The sequence below is a fragment of the Cherax quadricarinatus genome, chromosome 82 (genome assembly GCF_038502225.1).
Source record: "Cherax quadricarinatus isolate ZL_2023a chromosome 82, ASM3850222v1, whole genome shotgun sequence".
Lineage (NCBI taxonomy): Eukaryota > Metazoa > Arthropoda > Malacostraca > Decapoda > Parastacidae > Cherax > Cherax quadricarinatus.
Genome location: NC_091373.1, coordinates 3,471,880 through 3,492,001, shown reverse-complemented (window position 1 = coordinate 3,492,001; position 20,122 = coordinate 3,471,880). Strand labels below are relative to the sequence as shown.

General features: G+C 39.9%; 1 protein-coding gene and 1 long non-coding RNA gene across 6 annotated transcripts in view; one reads left to right on the top strand and one right to left on the bottom strand.

Moving 5' to 3' along the window:
• The window catches only part of LOC138855129 (uncharacterized), a 114,521-nt gene that overhangs the window by 46,222 nt on the left and 48,177 nt on the right, over positions 1-20,122 (bottom strand). Inside the window, exon 2 of the long non-coding RNA XR_011394292.1 lies at positions 16,502-16,763. This is a non-coding gene — a long non-coding RNA (uncharacterized lncRNA). The remainder of the gene's footprint in view (positions 1-16,501; positions 16,764-20,122) is intronic.
• LOC128702881 (uncharacterized) overlaps positions 1-20,122 on the top strand; it is a 56,059-nt gene that overhangs the window by 21,386 nt on the left and 14,551 nt on the right. For all 5 annotated transcript variants that reach the window (XM_070102521.1, XM_070102520.1, XM_070102522.1 and 2 more), the window contains 2 exons: positions 4,815-5,133; positions 14,317-16,442. In XM_070102521.1, coding sequence (XP_069958622.1) covers positions 4,815-5,133; positions 14,317-16,442 — 2,445 coding nt within the window. The remainder of the gene's footprint in view (positions 1-4,814; positions 5,134-14,316; positions 16,443-20,122) is intronic.

Sequence of the window (20,122 nt, the reverse complement as noted above, 5' to 3'; positions counted from 1 at the left end):
TGACACAGTTACTTTTTGCTGATGATACTGTGCTTATGGGAGATTCCAAAGAAAAATTGCAAAGGTTAGTGGATGAGTTTGAGAATGTGTGTAAAGGTAGAAAGTTGAAAGTGAACATAGAAAAGAGTAAGGTGATGAGGGTATCAAATGATTTAGATAAAGAAAAATTGGATATCAAATTGGGGAGGAGGAGTATGGAAGAAGTGAATGTTTTCAGATACTTGGGAGTTGACGTGTCGGCGATTGGATTTATGAAGGATGAGGTTAATCATAGAATTGATGAGGTGAAAAAAAGGTGAGTGGTGCGTTGAGGTATATGTGGAGTCAAAAAACGTTATCTATGGAGGCAAAGAAGGGAATGTATGAAAGTATAGTAGTACCAACACTCTTATATGGATGTGAAGCTTGGGTGGTAAATGCAGCAGCGAGGAGACAGTTGGAGGCAGTGGAGATGTCCTGTCTAAGGGCAATGTGTGGTGTAAATATTATGCAGAAAATTCCGAGTGTGGAAATTAGGAGAAGGTGTGGAGTTAATAAAAGCATTAGTCAGAGGGCAGAAGAGGGGTTGTTGAGGTGGTTTGGTCATTTAGAGAGAATGGATCAAAGTAGAATGACATGGAAAGCATATAAATCTATAGGGGAAGGAAAGAGGGGTAGGGGTCGTCCTCGAAAGGGTTGGAAAGAGGGGGTAAAGGAGGTTTTGTGGGCGAAGGGCTTGGACTTCCAGCAAGTGTGCATGAGCGTGTTAGATAGGAGTTAATGGAGACGAATGATACTTGGGACCTGACGATCTGTTGGAGTGTGAGCAGGGTAATATTTAGTGAAGGGATTCAGGGAAACCGGTTATTTTCTTGTAGTCGGACTTGAGTCCTGGAAATGGGAAGTACAATGCCTGCACTTTAAAGGAGGGGTTTGGGATATTGGCAGTTTGGAGGGATATGTTGTGTATCTTTATACATATATGCTTCTAAACTGTTGTATTCTGAGCACCTCTGCAAAAGCAGTGATAATGTGTGAGTGTGGTGAAAGTGTTGAATGATGAAAGTATTTTCTTTTTGGGGATTTTCTTTCTTTTTTGGGTCACCCTGCCTCGGTGGGAGACGACCAACTTGTTGAAAAAAACAAAAACAAAAAAACATGTACTATTATTATTTATAACATATATGTTATTAAATACCACTGCCTCAACCGCTGAATTATTGTGAAATGTTTGGAAGAGCAGGGAGACTAATGTTCACTCCAGCATAAACAAAGTCACACTGACGATGTGTCAACCACTCCCTTGTATTTTTGTACAATTTCCTCCTTCAATTATATCGTATTTATTATTATTATTATTATTATTATTACTACTGTTGTTATTATTAGCAATAGCAGAAATGTTCGATTCTTTGCTGTGTTCAAGAGTCAACACATGATGTCACCGTCAAATACCTTTCCTAATAGCCATTCCAATATGCAGTCATGAATGGGTTTACATTATTTATTCTGTAGTTTAATAGCAAATAATGAACAAACAAAACACTCACCACACTGAGTGGTGGGAGGGCTGGCTGCCAGTTGCGGGGGTCGGAGGGAGGGTAGTAGGGACTCGCAGTGGTGGAGTCTGTGGTTTAATAACATACATGTTATTAAATAACATACGTTATTAAAGCATAACATGTATATATTTAGTACAATTTACGACGTTTTCATGTATTTTATGATTATTCGTGGTTCAACAAGTTAAGGAAGCAGTATTGTAATATATTTCCCTACAATATATTGGGGCACCAAACATTCACGGTTTTTCAACATTCGCGAGGCTCTTGATCCCCTAACCCTCGTGAATGTTGAGGGAGACCTGTATATATTTTTTTATTATTAACACACTGGCCGATTCCCACCAAGACAGGGTGGCCCGAAAAAGAAAAACTTTCACCATCATTCACTCCATCACTGTCTTGCCAGAAGGGTGCTTTACACTACAGTTTTTAAACTGCAACATTAACACCCCTCCTTCAGAGTGCAGGCACTGTACTTCCCATCTCCAGGACTCAAGTCCGGCCTGCCGGTTTCCCTGAATCCCTTCATAAATGTTACTTTGCTCACACTCCAACAGCACGTCAAGTATTAAAAACCATTTGTCTCCATTCACTCCTATCAAACACGCTCACGCATGCCTGCTGGAAGTCCAAGCCCCTCGCACACAAAACCTCCTTTAGCCCCTCCCTCCAACCTTTCCTAGGCCGACCCCTACCCCGCCTTCCTTCCACTACAGACTGATACACTCTTGAAGTCACTCTGTTTTGCTCCATTCTCTCTACATGTCCGAACCACCTCAACAACCCTTCCTCAACCCTCTGGACAACAGTTTTGACAATCCTGCACCTCCTCCTAACTTCCAAACTACGAATTCTCTGCATTATATTCACACTACACATTGCCCTCAGACATGGCATCTCCACTGCCTCCAGTCTTCTCCTCGCTGCAACATTCATCACCCATGCTTCACACCCATATAAGAGCGTTGGTAAAACTATGCTCTCATACATTCCCCTCTTTGCCTCAAAGGACAAAGTTCTTTGTCTCCACAGACTCCTAAGTGCACCGCTCACCCTTTTCCCCTCATCAATTCTATGATTCACCTCATCTTCCATAGACCCATCCACTGACACATCCGCTCCCAAATATCTGAATACATTCACCTCCTCCATACTCTCTCCCTCCAATCTGATATCCAATCTTTCATCACCTGATCTTTTTATCCTCATAACCTTTACTCTTTCCTGTATTCACTTTTAATTTTCTTCTTTTACATACCCTACCAAATTCATCCACCAACCTCTGCAACTTTCTTCAGAATCTCCCAAGAGCACAGTGTCATCAGCAAAGAGCAACTGTGACAACTCCCACTGTGTGATTATATATATATTTTTTATATATATATTTTTTTTTCTTTTAACAAGTCGGCTGTCTCCCACCGAGGCAGGGTGACCCAAAAAGAAAAAAAATCCCCAAAAAAGAAACTCTCATCATCATTCAACACTTTCACCTCACTCACACAATCACTTTTTGCAGAGGTGCTCAGAATACAACAGTTTAGAAGTATATACGTATAAAGATACACATCATATCCCTCCAAACTGCCAATATCCGAAACCCCTCCTTTAAAGTGCAGGCATTGTACTTAACATTTCCGGGACTCAAGTCTGGCTATATAAAATAACCCATTTCCCTGAATCCCTTCACTAAATATTACCCTGCTCACACTCCAACAGCTCGTCAGGTCCCAAATACCATTCGTCTCCATTCACTCCTAACACGCTCACGCACGCTTGCTGGAAGTCCAAGCCCCCTCGCCCACAAAGCCTCCTTTACCCCCTTCCTCCAACCCTTTCGAGGACGACCCCTACCCCGCCTTCCTTCCCCTACAGATTTATACGCTCTCCATGTCATTTTACTTTGATCCATTCTCTCTAAATGACCAAACCACCTCAACAACCCCTCTTCAGCCCTCTGACTAATACTTTTAACTCCACACCCTCTAATTTCCACACTCCGAATTTTCTGCATAATATTTACACCACACATTGCCCTTAAACAGGACATCTCCACTGCCTCCAACTGCCTCCTCGCTGCAGCATTTACAACCCACGCTTCACACCCATATAAGTGTTGGTACCACTATACACTTTCATACATTCCCTTCTTTGCCTCCATGTTTCGATTAAATGGCTACTGTTGAAGATTGAGACACTTATGCAACACATGGGAATCTTTATTCTGGAAACGTTTCGCCACACAGTGGCTTCATCAGTCCAATTCAAAGTAGAAAGGCATAAGGAGAGGAGGAGTTTGAGGTAATCAGTCCCTCAGCCTGGAGTCGATGTGTTCAGTCCATCAATCTTGTAGAATGCACAGCATAGGGCCGTAGACGTGGCTTATATACTGTAGTGAGGCGAGACGAAGCAGGAGGAGGTGGTGTCATAGTGGTGTCCACTAGTCGAAGTAGGTCTTCTTCCAAAGGTTGGACAAGTGTTGAAGAATTCTTTGTAACAAGATCCCATGATGCTGCAGTGTCTGACAGTTGTCAGTTTTTCAAACCATTCATCACAAAAGGCTACTGTACACTGTTTTTTTCTTATCACTGTTACCCATAGGGATATCTGTGGGCCTTTGACATTTTCAACAATATCTGCACCATCAAGTAGAGAACAAGCACAAAACACACGGTAATCACAGCGAGTACTGCATGTAGGTCAGGTAGTGATGACTGTTGATAACAGACTGGTGCCAACAGGGCCCCATCCAGGGTATGTGAAGTTACGTGTTGCAACTGTTTGGGTATACAGAGACCTGTGCAGCTCCTGAGAACCTCCCAGAGCCAGCTAGAATTTTCAGTTTGTGGTGTCATGTCAGTGCTCAAAAAAGTTTTGGATTTTGGAGATTTTCAAATTTCATACAAGGTGCACTGAGCTGATATGTTAACTGCTGGTTGTTTCCCACCAAGGCAATTCATATAGGGGAAATCACATTAACCATATTTAACACTTTTTTTTTTTTTTTTTAAGTTCACAGAAATCACATTTCAAATAATCTAGCTATCCTGGATAAGCAGATGTCCCACAATCAGTTAATCACTCAGTCTCAATATTGCTCTCTCTCAGTCACACACACATTCTCATGTATATATGCATGTACTGTGTGTGTATTCAGGTAGGCGAGTGTGCACACAGCCAATTCATACACATGTACGTACATGCATTACTGCTATTAAAACTTAAAAAAATTGTATACGACCAATTTTCATAATTCTTTGCGATTATTTTCAGGGGGTCGGTATGACAGTTTTGTGCCATGTGGCGAGATGCTAGTAGTGAGTGTTACACTACTGAATTCAGGCGAGGATGGGCTGCAAGAGGACACCGCAGCCAATGTAACACGGCAACAAAAAATTAGAAGAGAGTTAGTTCATACAAGATCCATGTCAAGTCCTGTACAGCATGAACGATTGCTGCTAAAGGCACTGGACAGCTCAATAGTGTTTCCTAATAAAATATCAGATTATTTTGAGAGCAGCCAAAAGCTGTCTGCAGAATCCTCATCAAATGGGAATTTTGGAAATAATGAACATGAAAAATTAAAGAAAATGTGAGTATGAAAATATTTTAATTTTTATACCGGATTGTGTATATAGGTGTCCCTTGCTTTATGAGACATGCATTCCCAGTCCATTGTGCATAAAGCAAAATCACAAAGTAAATCCAATATAACTTAAACCCTGATGCACCAAACCTCTGCGTCTGACCTTTGCACTACTAAAGCTTTGTATCTAATATGTGATCCGTCAAGTGCTGAATCAACTAGGCTGTGATGGATGTGTGTGCAAGTAGGCCGCCAGCAGCAACAGCCTGGTTGACCAGGCAAGCACTGGCCAATTCCGGCTTAGGACAGTGCTGCAGAATAGGAGAGCTTGAAACCCATAAAAAGTACCCCAGCCATCTCCTGCCAAGGTAGGGTGATTCAAAAAGGGTAGCATTCACTATCATTCAATCTGTTTTGTACTTGGAAAAGCCCACACTTGGGTGTTCTTTATTGCATCAATAAACAACTACACTATAATTTCAGTAGTGTCTTTATCACCATATGTCAGTGTTATACCTCCAGTTTGCAACAAATAATGGAAAAACAAAGGAATATGCTCTGAGACGCATTCAAATTACACATTGAATTTTTACTTAAAAAATATGACCTGACTACATGTTCACTTAGCAATCACATACAAAGAAATGATGTTGATCTGGTAACAATCAAGAAAATTTGTCCAAAATTTAATGAAACTACACACAAAGTAGAGGGCAGTGCACCATAGCTGAATTTTTCACTTTAATGTTCAGCAAAAATTTAGAGGACCCACTACCAAACAAATTACGTATTTTCAATAAATGATATGGATAATGCTTTATTTCTTTGAGCTACCAGTAATGAAGATACAAGAGTAAAATAGGCACAAAAGAAAAAAGAAGTCGCTAATTATGCAGTGCATTTCGAGGAACAAATCTTAAGACTCGCACACTACGTAAGAATTAGTGGTACGTTCAATTAGAGGTCCTTCCAAATTGCCAATGTCCCAAACCCCTCCTTGAAAGTGCAGGCATTGTACTTTCCACCTCCAGGACTCAAGTCTGGCTAACCATTTTCTCTGAATCCTTTCACAAATTGTTACCCTGCTCACACTCCAACAGCTTGTCAGTTCCCAAAAACCATTCATTTCCATTCACTCCTATGTAACACATACTTGCTGTATGTCCAAGCTCCTTGCACACAAAACCTCTTTTACCCCCTCCCTCCATCCTTTTCTAGGATGACTCCTACTCCTCCTCACCACTACATATTTATATACCTTCAAAGTTGTCCTATTTTGCTCCATCTTCTCTAAATGATCAAACCACCTCAACAGCCCCTATTCACCCCTCTGACTAATACTTTTAGTAACTCCACACCACCTAATTTCCACACTACGAATTCTCTGCATAATATTTACACCACACATTGCCATTAGACAGGACATCTCCACTGCCTCCAGCTGCCTCGTCACTGCAGCATTTACAACCCATGCTTCACACCCATATAAGAATGTTGGTACCACTATACTCTCGTACATTCCCTTGTCTCCATGGATAACGTTCTTTGTTTCCATACCTCGACACACCACTCGCCTTTTTTCCTTCATCAATTCTATGGTTTACCTCATCCTTCATAAACCCATCTGCTGACAAGTCAACTCCCAAATATCTGAAAACATTCACTACTTCTATACTCCCTCCTTCCAATGTGACCCAATCTTTCTTTATCTACATCGTTTGATACCCTCATCACCTTACTCTTATCTATATTCACTTTCAACTTTCTACCTTTACACACCTTCCCAAACTTGTCCACTAACCTTTGCAACTTTACAAGTCCCCAAAAGCACAGTATCATCAGCAAAAAGTAACTGTCAACTCCCATTTTGTATTTGATTCCCCATAATTTAATCCCACCCCTCTCCCCAACACACTAGCATTTACTTCTTTTATATTCCTGTCTATAAATATGTTAAACAACCATGGTGACATTACACATCCCTATCTATGACCCACTTTAACCGGGAAGTAATTTCTCTGTCTCCTACACACCCTAACCCGAGCCTCACTATCCTCATAAAAACTCTTCACAGCATTTAGTAACTTACTACCAATTCCATACACTTGCAACACCTGCCATATTGCTCCCCTATCCACTTGTGCTTTTTCTAAATTCATAAATGCAATGAAAACTTCCCTACCTTTATCTAAATACTGTTTATATATATGCTTCAATGTAAACACCTGGTTGCAGATGAGCAGTATTGCTCATGTGCAATCCTGCTGTCTCTTACCCCAAATTTTCAATAATAACCCTACCATACACTTTACCTGGTATACTCGGTAAACTTATTCCCCTATAATTTTTACGGTCTCTTTTGTCCCCCTTCCCTTTATATAAAGGGACTATACATGCTCTCCGCCAATCCCTAGGTACCTTTCCCTCGGATAAATTTATTAAATAAAAATACCAACCACTCCAGCACTATCTCTCCCAGCTTTTAACATTTCTGTCATGATCCAATCAGTTCTAGCTGTTTTACCCTCTTTCATTCTGTGTACTGCCTCATGCACCTTCCCCACACTCACATCCTGCCCTTCTTCACTCCTAAAAGATGTTATACCTCCCTGGCCAGTGCATGAAATTACTGCCTCCCTTTCATCAACATTTAAAAGTTCCTCAAAATATTCCTGCCATCTACTCAATACCTCCAGCTCCCCATCTACTAACTCCCCTACTGTTTTTTAACAGACAAATCCATTCATTCCCTAGGCTTTCTTAAATTTTTTATCTCCAATTTTTTTTCCTTATTCTCAGCAAAATTTCTTGACAGTGCCTCTCCCACTCTGTCATTTGCTCTCCTTTTGCACTCTCACCACTCTCTTCACCTTTCTTTTACACAACATATACTCTGCTTTTCTTATATATCTTGTATATATTTTATATGTATCATATATATCTATGTAGGTAGTAGGTTGGTAGACAGCAACCACCAGGGAGGTACTACCATCCTGCCAGGCAAGTGAAATGGAAACCTGTAATTGTTTTACTTGTTGGTAGGATTGCTGGTGTCTTACTTTCTCAAACACACAGGATACATCTTGTTACTTCTACTTACACTTAGGTCACATTACACATAGGTACTTGCGTATATATTTACACACCCATCTGTTATGTTTACAGTTCTTGTTCTTTATTTCCTCTTATCTCCATGGGTAAGTAGAAAAGAATTCTTCCTCCATAAGCCATGCATGTCTTAAGAGGTGACTAAAATGCTGGGAGCAAGGGTCTAGTAACCCCTTCTCCTGTACAAATTACTAAATTTAAAAAACTTTTGTTTTTCTTTTTAGGCCACCCTGCTTTGTTGGGATACGGCTGGTTTGTTGAAAAAAAAAGAAAGAATATATTAGAGGGGGGAGGAGGCACTGCAGTGGATTGGAGAATACCCGACATGAAGGAAAGAACGAGTGATGGTATGTGACGAGGCATCAGGTTGGGCATCTGTGACGAGTGGGGTTCTTCAAGAGTCAGTCCAGGTGTCCCTGTTTGCAGGCGACGTGAAGCTAATGCGGAGAATTCAAGTGGATGAGGATTGGGTTGAATTACAAGGGGATGTGGAGGGGCTGCAAGCCTGGTCCAACAAATGGTTCCTGAGTTTAACTCCAAGTGCAAAGTCATGAAGATTGGGGAAGGTCAAGGAAGACTGCAGGCAGAGTACAGGCTAGGGCAGGGGGTGGGCAAACTTCTAAGGCCATCAACGGAACTGTACTCGTCTGGTAATGCTTGTGTAACAGCTCGTGTTTTCAGAGGAAAATGAACAAAGTTTTGCTCATTCAGCTGCATATACACGAGTATATGACTTAATCATGACGGGCCGCATGAAAACCTGTGGCAGGCCACAGTTTGCCCACCCCTGGGCTAGGGGGCCAAAGACTGCAAACATTACTCAAGGAAAAGGATTGTGGAAAGAGTACAATACCAAGCACATCTCCTGAGGTGCAGATCAACCAAATAACTGCTGCAACATGTGGGCACCTGGCAAACCTAAGAATAGCATTTTGACACCTTAGCAAAGAATTGCTCAAGACTTGTTTACACTTTGTACATCAGGCTCATATGGAGTATGCAGCACCAGTATGGAACCCATATCTGGTTAAGCACATCAGGAAGTTAAAACATTTGCAAAGGTTTGCAACAAGACTAGTCCTGGAGCTAAGGGGCATGTCCTACAAAGAGTGGTTAAGGGAAATGAACCTGATGACACTGGAGGATGGGAGAGAGAGGGAGGAACATGATAATGACATAAAATACCTAGAGGAATTGACAAGGTGGATAGGGACAGAATGTTTCATGGATGGGATACAGCGACAAGGAAGTCACAACTGATGAGTCACAGGCATGTTAGGAAGTTTTTCTTCAGCCATAGAGTTGTCAGGGAGTGGAACAATCTGGAGGTGTAGTGAAGGCAGGATCCGTACATTGCTTTAAGAGGAGATATGATAAGGCTCTTAGAGCAGGGAGAGTGACCTAGTAGCAGCTAGCAAAGAGGTGGGAGCCAGGAGCTGTGACTTGACCCCCTGAAACCACGCATATGTACACACATGCATGCTAGAGGATCAGGCCACACAAGAAAGGTATTGTAATGGATCAGAGAATACCTGACAGGGAGGCAACAGTGAGTCATGGTATGTGACGAGGTGTCAGTACGGGCCTGTGACAAGGTGTGTTCCCCAGGGGTCAGTCCTAGGACCAGTGCTGTTTTTGGTGTATGTGAATAACATGACGGAAAGGATAGGCTCAGAAGTGTCTCTGTTTGCAGATGATGTGAAGTTAATGAGGAGAATTAAATTGGGTGAGGATCAGGTAGGACTACAAAGAGACCTGGACACACTGGAAGCCTGGTCCAGCAACTGGCTCCTCAAATTTAATCCCATCAAATGCAAAGTCATGAAGATGAGGGAAGGGTAAAGGAGACCACAGACAAGTATAGGCTAGGTTGCCAAAGACTGCGAACCTCACTCTAGGAAAAGAATCTTGGGGTGAATATAATACAAGCACATCTCCTGAGGCACACATCAACCAGATAACTGCTGCAGCATATGAGTGCCTGGCAAACCTAAGAATGGCGTTCCGATACTTCAGTGAGGAATCGTTCAAGACTCTACGCCATGTGTCAGGCCCATATTGGAATATGCAGCACCAATTTGAAACCTACACCTGGTCAAGCACGTCAGGAAATTAGAGAAAGTGCAAGACTAGTCCCAGAGCTAGGGGGAATATCTTACAAAGAAAGTTTAAGAGAAATCAGCCTGACAGCATTGGAGGATAGGAGGGTTAGGCGAGATGTGATAACAAAATACTGCGAGGAATTGACAAGGTGGACAAAGACAGGATGTTCCAGAGATGGAACACAGAAACAACGGGTCACAATTGGAAGTTGAAGACTCACACGAGTCATAGGGATGTTAGAAAGTATTACTTCAATCAGAGTTGTCAGGAACTGGAATAGTCTGGGAAGTGACGTAGTGGAGGCAGGATCCATACTTACTATTTTAAGACTAGGTTTGATAAAGCTCATGGAGCAGGGAGAGAGTGACCTAATAGTGATCAATGAAGAGGCAGGGCCAGGAGTTATGAATTGACCCCTGCAACCACAAATACACGAGTGTACACACATTTTCTTGGACTGTAAGACGGCTTTTGATGCAGTTCCACGCAAGAGATTAGTGCAAAAGCTGGAGGACCAGGCATGTGTAACAGGGAAGGCACTGCAGTGATCAGAGAACACCTGACAGGAAGGTAGCAGCAAGTCATGGTACTCAACAAGGTGTCGGAGTGGTCGCCTGTGATGAGTGGGGTTTCACAGGGGTCAGTCCAAGGGCCAGTGTTGTTTCTGGTATATGAGAATGTGATGGAAGGAATAGACTCAGAAGTGCGTCAGTTTAATGAGAATTCAATCAGAGGAGGACCAGGCAGGACTACAGAGAGATTTGGACAGGCTACAGGCCTTGTTCAGCAAATAGCTCCTGGAGTTCAACCCTGCCAAGTGCAGTCATGAAGATTGGGGAAGGGCAAAGACTGCAGACAATACAGTTGAGGAGGCCAGAGACTACAAACCTAACTCAAGGAAAAGGTTCTTTGGGCGAGTATAACACCGAACACATCTCCTGAGGTGCACATTACCCAAATAACTGCTGCAGCATATGGACGGCTAGAAAATTTAAGAATAACATTCCAACATCTTAGTAAGGAGTCATTCAAGACTCTGTACAGTGTACATGAGACCCATATTGGAGTATGCAGCACTAGTTTGGAACCCCCATCTGGCCAAGCATGTCAAGAAATTAGAGAAAGTGCAAAGGTTTGCAATGAGACTAGTCCTGGAGTTAAGGGGCATGTCCTGCAAGGAGACGTTAAGAAAAATAGACCTGATGACACTGGAGGACAGGAGGAATGGGGGTGGGGAGGGCATAACATAAAATACTGAGGAATTGACAAAGTGGACAGGGACAGGATGTTTGAGAGCTGAGACACACCAGTAAAGGGTCACAATTGGAAGTTGAAGACTCAGACGAGTCACAGGGATGTTAGGGAGTATTTCTTCAGTCACAGAGTTGTCAGGAAGTGGAATAGTCTGGAAAGGAAGGTGTAGGCAGGATCCATAAATTGCTTTGAGAGGAGGTATGATAAAGCTCACAGAGCAGGGAGTGACCAGTGAAGAGTTGGGGCTAGGAGCTACAAATCAACCCCTGCAACCACAATTAGGCGAGTACATACGCATGAACGCACACGTGCGCGCACGCACACACGCGCGCGCGCGCACACACACACACACACACAGTAGTACGAGTGCATACTATATATATTGAGCAAATTTAAACTTTACATACTCTCTGCCAATCCCTAGGTACCTTCCGCTCTTTCATGCATTTAGTAAACAAAAATACCAACCACTCCAACACTATATACCCCCCTGCTTTTAACATTTCTGTCACGATCCCGTCAGTTCCATCTACTTCACCCCCTTTCATTCTGCGTAATGCCTCATGCACCTCCCCTACACTCACATCCTGCTCTTCACTCCTAAAAGATGTTATACCTCCCTGGCCAGTGCATGAAATTACCGCCTCCCTTTGTTCATCGACATCTAAAAGTTCCTCAAAATATTCCTGCCATCTACCCAATACCTCCAGCTCGCTATCTACTAACTCGCCTACTGTTTTTAACTGACAAACCCATTCGTTCCTAGGTTTTCTTAACTTTTTTTATCTCTCTCCAAATTTTTTTTTTCTTGTTTTCAGCAAAATTTCTTGACATTGCCTCTCCCACTATCATCTGCTCTCCTTTTGCGCACTCTCACCACTCTTCACCTTTATTTTACTCTCCATATACTCTTTTAAAAGAAAGGTCAGCTGACATAATTATTCCCAGGTCTTTTACGTGTTCCATTTGTTCTATTTGGTGACCCTCTTGAGTTTTGTATATAGTGTTCCTTTTGAGTTCTTCATTCTTTCCATACCTAAGCAGCTGGAAATCACCATTGAATGTCACATTGTTCCCCACTTTCCACTGGAAAACACTGCTTATGTCTTCCTGTAATTTTTCAGTGTCCTCTACCATAGTGACTTTCATGCTTATTTTGGTGTCATCTGTAAATGATGATACAAAAGTGTGATGGGTGTTTTTATCTATGTCTGCTATGAGGATGAGAAACAGCAGAGGTGCCAGGACAGTGCCTTGGGCCACTGAGCTTTTTACCTCGCTGATGCTGGATCTTGCTCTGTTTACTACTACTTTGTGTTCTGTATGTTAGGAACCAGAAAATCCATCTGCCTACCTTCCCCATAATGCCCATGGCCCTCATTTTGTGTGCAATCACTCAATGATCCCATTTGTCAAATGCCTTTGCAAAATCTGTAAATCACATCTGCATTTTGGTCGTTTTCCAACACCTCCGTAATTGTCATAATGGTTCAGCAGCTGTGACAGGCATGATCGTCCTGCTCTAAAACCATGCTGGTTGTGCTGGTCCGTGAAATTTGTAATCTGCCATCTCAAAGATGAGATGGCAGATTACAAGATTTTTATGATGTGAGAAGTTAGGGCTACTGGTTTGTAATTTTTAGCTAGTGCTCTACTACCTCCTTTATGCAAAGGAGCTATGTGTGCACTCTTTATAGCCTCTGGTATTTCATCTAGAGCTAGAATACTGAGGGCTCTTGCTAGTGGTACTTTGCACTTTATAAACAAGGCATTCCATGAATCTTGTCCAGGTGCTGAGCGAGTGGGCATGTTATCCATTTCTTTTTCAAAATCTATAGGAGTTGTACTAAAGCTAGTTGATCTCTGTGGCCTTCTGCAGGAGTGAAAAATGTTTCTGCATTTTCTACCTTGCTGTCATTTAGTGGGTTGCTGAACACTGATTCATACTGTTCTTTTAGGATTTCACTCATTACCTGTTCATTGTCAGTATACGAATCCCCTCTCAATAATGGTCCAATTCTACAGGTAGTTCTTCAGTTGGATTTTGCATAGAAATAAATATTTTGGGTTTCTTGCAATATCTTGTATGGCCCTTTGTACTTTTGTTAGGTATGACATCCAGAGTTTTTGCTCTAATTCAGTGATCTCTCAGCTAAGACTGTCTTTCCACTGTTGCAGCATACTTGTGTTAAGCAATTCAGTAACCTGTTTTCTTCTTCTGTACCATCTCCTATGCTCTCTCTATCTGATCATCTGGGTTTTCTTGTTGGTACATGCTTCATACATACCTTGTATGCTTCTATATTCAGCTTCTCTAGGCACTGGTGAGGATTTAGGGTGCTCATGTCAGATTCCCAGGATGTCTGAGAGCTCTAGGTTTATTTTTTCCCAGTCAATTCTATGGTTGTTAAAATTAAACTCACCGAACATCCCATCCTAACATTAGTGATGCAGTTTCCTAACCCTGAGTTAATACTCGTTTGAACTTCTATGATGTTGTGATCAGAGTATGTTGTTTTTTTGTAACTTATGACTGATAAGTTCCTCATTGCTTGTGAATATCAAATCCAAGGTATTTTAATTTCTAGTGGGATCAGTTATCTCTTGGTTCAATGAGTACTTTTTACAAAGCCTCATTAGTTCCCTGGGATGTTCTTGTTGGGCCAAATTTTTTGTTCTAAAAGTTTTAGTTGATTGTTAAGTGATACAAACATTTATTTGCAGGGCCTCTAAGTCAAGGATAAAGCACAGAAAGCAGAAAGTGAAAGAATCTACAGCAGCTATAAAATTTAATGTGGAAAATGAAAATCCTAACAAGAGGCAAGTTTTAAATAACATTTCTAGTGATAATTGCCTGGAAGCTTGTCAGAAGGATCAGTGTATACTACCCAAAGGATTGAAGGACTCTTTACAAAGTTTCTCTTCATGTAAATCTAGCGTATCCCACTCAATCCTGGCATTTGATTCTGACATAGATAATCAGATTACAGATGATGAGTCTCAATCCCAAAATGATAGAGCCAAATCTCAGTTATTTGATTTGGATAGCATTTCTGTTGAGGTTAATAGAACTGGTGTTAAAAAATATTCAGATATTGTACTAAATGACAGCTTACCTTCACAGGTAAAGCCCAAGAAGAAATCCAAAGTATTGGAAGTAAAGAAATGTTTGAATAACAAAAATAAATACAATGAGAAATGTTTAGAAGATTTTTCCAAATCTGGAAATATTACTAGGTCCTACTTACAAACCTCAAAAAAAAAAAACACTGTAAAAGCTAAAAATAAATTTGAACTTTTTAAGGCATCTGTTTCTCCAAAGAAGAATTGTGAAAAGGCACACAAAAGAGCCCTTAAGATAGAAAGTGTGTCCTCTCGATCACCCAGTCCTGTCTTGGGTACTTCAAGGAAAAAGTCAAAGAAAAATGCTAGTGATGTTTTCTTTTGCCCACAGGTAACAAATCAGACTGAAGGAAAGATGGAAGTAAAAGATTTTGGATTTGAAGATAGAACACATGCAGGATATAACATGGGAGGAGATGATGCTACAGAATCGTTTGATTTTGACTTGAGTGAGGAGTTACCTGATTTAACAAGGCCAGATCCAAGTTTGCAAGTGAAAATTCTTCTCAGCAAAATAGATTCCAAGGAAAAGATATTACAATTTGGTCTGAAGAAAGATACCTTAGGAATCATTAATTCCACACCAAAATTAGGAAAGGATATAAAAGGTGCTAATGCCAAGAGAAAATTAAAGGAAGAAAAAAAAAGTAGTGATGAAAACCATAGACGAAAGAGTTTAGAAAAGTTATCGAAAAATACAGAAGAAACATACCCAAGCAAGTCAAAATCACATGCCGACATAGCTGGATCTGTTTGTCGTAGAAGTGTCCGTATTAAAGAAATGGAAGGCTTTTCTTCCCAAAGTGAAGCAAAAATTAAGGAAAGTACTACCAGGAATAGTGAATCTGATTCCATAGACTTTAATAATGATCAGCCATTAATAAGGAAAACATTACAGAAATCTAAACCTCAGTTTAATGATGTGATTTCAGGTTGTGATATTTCATCTCTGGAATATGTACAAAAGAGTGACCTATTGTCAGAAAACTCTAAGAAATCTCTTGCAATCCTTGAAAAGTGCCATAAAGCAGTGGAGCTGCTTAATAAACATACAGATAAAGCATTATCTCAGGATTTTATATACAATGTTTCCCAAGACAGTAACAATTTGCCAACAGACATTAAAATTAAACCAGAGACTAAAAAGTGTAATTACAAATCAAAGTTATTTGCTGTCCCAGAAAATCAGCCTAAAGTAACTGACTGGATTACTAACACTAAAAAAAATAAAAATAATCCGAGTAATAAAGTAGACATATTATCAAAGGCATCATCTGATGAACAGTTCTTTGATCATTCTAAGACTATGAATTTCATAACATCAGTTGTGAAAAAAATTAGCAGTGCTGATTTATCTCCAGAAACCAAAAAAACTTATGAAAATTCTTTCAGTACTGATATAGATAAAGTTAGTAGTAGTACTTTAGAGGCAAGCTGTAGTGATGATGCAACTAGGTCTAGTGAATCAACCTATTTTAAAGCAAATTTGGTTTTGTCTTCAGAAATAAACCTTTATGGTAATGTTTGTAGTCAAATGCAGAGTAAAAGTGAATGGGACAAAAGGAGCCCATATGAATGGGAACTGGATGAACCAGAGTGCAGTTATTCAGAGAGAACAACCATAAATCCAGAACACATGAATAGTTTTATGGATTTTGAAGAAAATTTAACAATGCTGCAGTTGGATAATAGCTTGGCTAAATCACAGCAGGGACTCTCTAGTGAAGGTAATGTATTATGATTGTCTTGTGTTATAAATTTTTACATTGAATAATATGCACTTTACCTGTATATTGATAGCTTCAGTCATGTTCATGCAGTGGTTTAGTAGGCAGCCACAATCCATGGAAGTAGTCTATTACCATCTTTTTGTGAGAATTGAAAACCTGTTAATGTTTTGCACTGTGCCAGAATTGCTGGGCTCTTCTTTCTGTCCCATGAATATGCAAGATGGCAAGAAAATCAAAAAAATTTCTACTTGTATTCAGTATACACTAATTTCATGTGTGTTTTGTAATAGTTCTCATTCTTGATAATTCCAGCACAACCTGCAACAAAATTTAAAAATTAATAAAATCTCGCTGATTTTGCTTAACCCTTTCAGGGTCCGTCCCGTAGATCTACGGCTTTACGTTCAGGGTCCAAACCGTAGATCTACGCCATGAGCTCAGCTCACTCTGATAAACTGTGAGTGGTACATTTGGGCCTAGATATGAGAGAATACATCTATGTGGTATGTGTGCACCACATAAAACAGATCCTGCAGCACACTGTGTATAATGAGAGAAAAAAAATGAAATCATGATTTTTCGATTAAAACAGCAACTTTGCAGTGTTTTTTCGTATGTTTTTAATAGATGTATTTGCGATTTCTTGGTCTCATTTGATAGAATGGAAGACATATTACAGAAATAGAGATGATTTTGATTGGTTTTAGCATTGGAAATGGCTTGAAACTGAGCTCAAAGTAGCGGAAATGTTAAATTTTTGCCGATATTCAAGAGTAAACAAACGACCTCACACATCTAATACACGTCAGCTGGTGGGTCTAATATACATTCACAAATATGGTGATGATATTTATACAATTATTACAGTATTGCATAAGAGTAAATCTTCTATTTTTTGGTGTGAATAAAAATTCATTATGTGAATAAAAAATCAAAATGTAATTTATTTGTAAAGCCTCAAAACATAACTAATGAACAGAGGAAATGTTAGTTTAGTGCCAGGAATGCCTACATTGTTCATTCTGGACCCTATTTTGAAATTGGAATATTTTGAACTTTGTGTTAAATTGGCCAAATTAACAATTTCCGATCACTTTATTTTGTAGTTGAAACAGTTGACTTGGCGATTTCTTGTGCTCAATCGATAGAATAGAAGTAATACTAGTGAAATAGCTAAGAATTTGGTTGATTGGAATAATGTAATTGGCCTAAAATGGGAGTCAAAGTCGGCAAAATCACCGATTCGTAAATATCGCTGACACATCAAAATTCGCGAGAGCATAATTTCGTCAATTTTCCACCAAATTTCGTACTTTTTGTTTTATTACCTTCACAAAAAGATTCTCTACGATTTCATAAGAAAAAATAACAAATTTTTTTTTTGAAAATTCTTGGACACTGGTGCGTGACTCCAGATTTGGGCCTTGGACCCTGAAAGGGTTAAACCCTTTCAGGGTCCAGAGGCCAAATTTCAAAGTGTGCACCAGGGTCCAAGAATTTTAAAAAAATAATTTTGTTATTTTTTCTTATGAAATGGTAGAGAATCTTTTTCTGAACGTAATAAAGCAAAAAGTACGAAATTTGATGGAAAATTGACGAAATTATGCTCTCGCGAATTTTGATGTGTCAGCGATATTTACACATCGGCGATTTTGCTGACTGACTATTTTAGAGCAGTTACAGTATTCCAGTCAACCAAATTCTTAGCTATTTCACTAGTATTACTTCTATTCTATTGATTGAGCACAAGAAATCGCCAAGTCAACTGTATCAACAAAATAAAGTGACCGGAAATTGGTAATTTGGCCAATTTAATGCAAAGTTCAAAATATTCCAATTTCAAAATAGGGTCCAGGATAAACAATGCAGGTATTCCTGGCACTAAACTAACATTTCCTCTGTTCATTAGTTACGTTTTCAGGCTTTACAAATGAATTCCATTTTGATTTTTTATTCACATAATGAATTTTTATTCAAACCAAAAAGTAGAAGATTTACTGTTATGCAATACTGTAATAATTGTATAAATAATATAACCACATTTGTGAATGTATAGTAGACCCACCAGCTGTCATGTATTAGACTTACGAGGTCATTTGTTTACTCTTGAACATCGGCAAAAATTTAACATTTCTGTTACTTTGACCTCAGTTTCAAGCCATTTCCAGTACTTAAACCAATCAAAATCATCTCTATTTCTGTAGTATATCTTCCATTATATCAAATGAGACCAAGAAATTGTAAATACAACTATAGAAAACATACAAAAAAACACTGCAAAATCACTGTTTTAATCGAAAATTACAGTCTCAGTTTTTTCTCTCATGCACTGTGTGCTGCAGGATTTGTTTTATGTGGTGCACACATACCACAGATATATTCTCTCATATCTAGGCCCAAATTTACTGCTCACAGCTTATCAGAGTGAGCTGAGCTCATGGCATAGCTCTACAGTTTGGACCCTGAATGTAAAGCTGTAGATCTATGGCACGGACCCTGAAAGGGTTAAACATGGTTTTGGGGTAATTTTTGGCCATAAAATAAAATTTACAAATATAAGCAAAATCTAACTGTAGACCAAGACTCAGGGAGTATGAAAGAGATCATTTTGAGGTTAATTGTTGACATCACAAAGTATTAGAATATTATAAAAATATTAGTGATTTAGGTTGATTCTTTTAACACACTGGCCATTTCCCACTGGGGTAGGGTGTCCCAAAGAAAGAACAAACACTTTCACCATTACTCTTTCCATCATTGTCTTGCCAGAGGTGCACCAATACTTTAGTTCAGATGCCCCTCCAAACTGCAAATTTCTCCACCTTTCCTCCAGAGTGCAGGCACTACTTCCCACATTCAGGGCTGAAGTCTGTAACTGGTTTCCCTTAATCCTTTCGTAAATGTTTCCTTGCTCTCACTCCAACAGCATTTCAAGTCATAAAAACCACTTGCCTCCACTCCTAACAGGCCTGCATTTAAAACCTTTACCCCCTCCCTCCAACCTCTCCTAGGGTGACCCCTACCTAGCCTTCCCTCCACCACATACACTCTCCAAGTCATCCTATTTTGCTCCAGCTTCCCTAAATCAAAAACAACCTTAACAACCCCTCCTCATCCCTCTGCATAATACTTTTAGTAACTCGCCACCTGTTCTTAATCTCCAAACTACAAATTCTGATTATTTACACCACACATTGCCCTCATACATGACATCTCAGCTGCCTCCAGCCTTCTTGCTGCAACATTCACAACCCATGTTTCACATCCATACGAGTGTTGGTACCATTATACTCTTCATATATTTTCCTGATTGCCATGGATAATGTGGTCTCCATAAATGTCTCAGTGCCCCACTCACCTCTTTCCTTCATCAATTATCAGATTGAAAAAAATGTATACATAGGAGGGTCCCACTTTACAACACTTCGCCTTATGGCATTTCGCTAATGCAGCAGTTTTCAGTTATACTCAATCTTCATTTATTCAGACTTCCTACAATAAATACATTCGCCACTCAATATAAGCTAAGGATGTAAATAATTTAAGGTAAGTAATGTGTGTACTGTATATGCATTTTTAGGCCTAGGTCTATTGCTCACTTAATATATAATAGTGTAAATGTGTTATTGGAACAAATAACCCGCACATAAAACAGAAGCTTACGACGACGTTTCGGT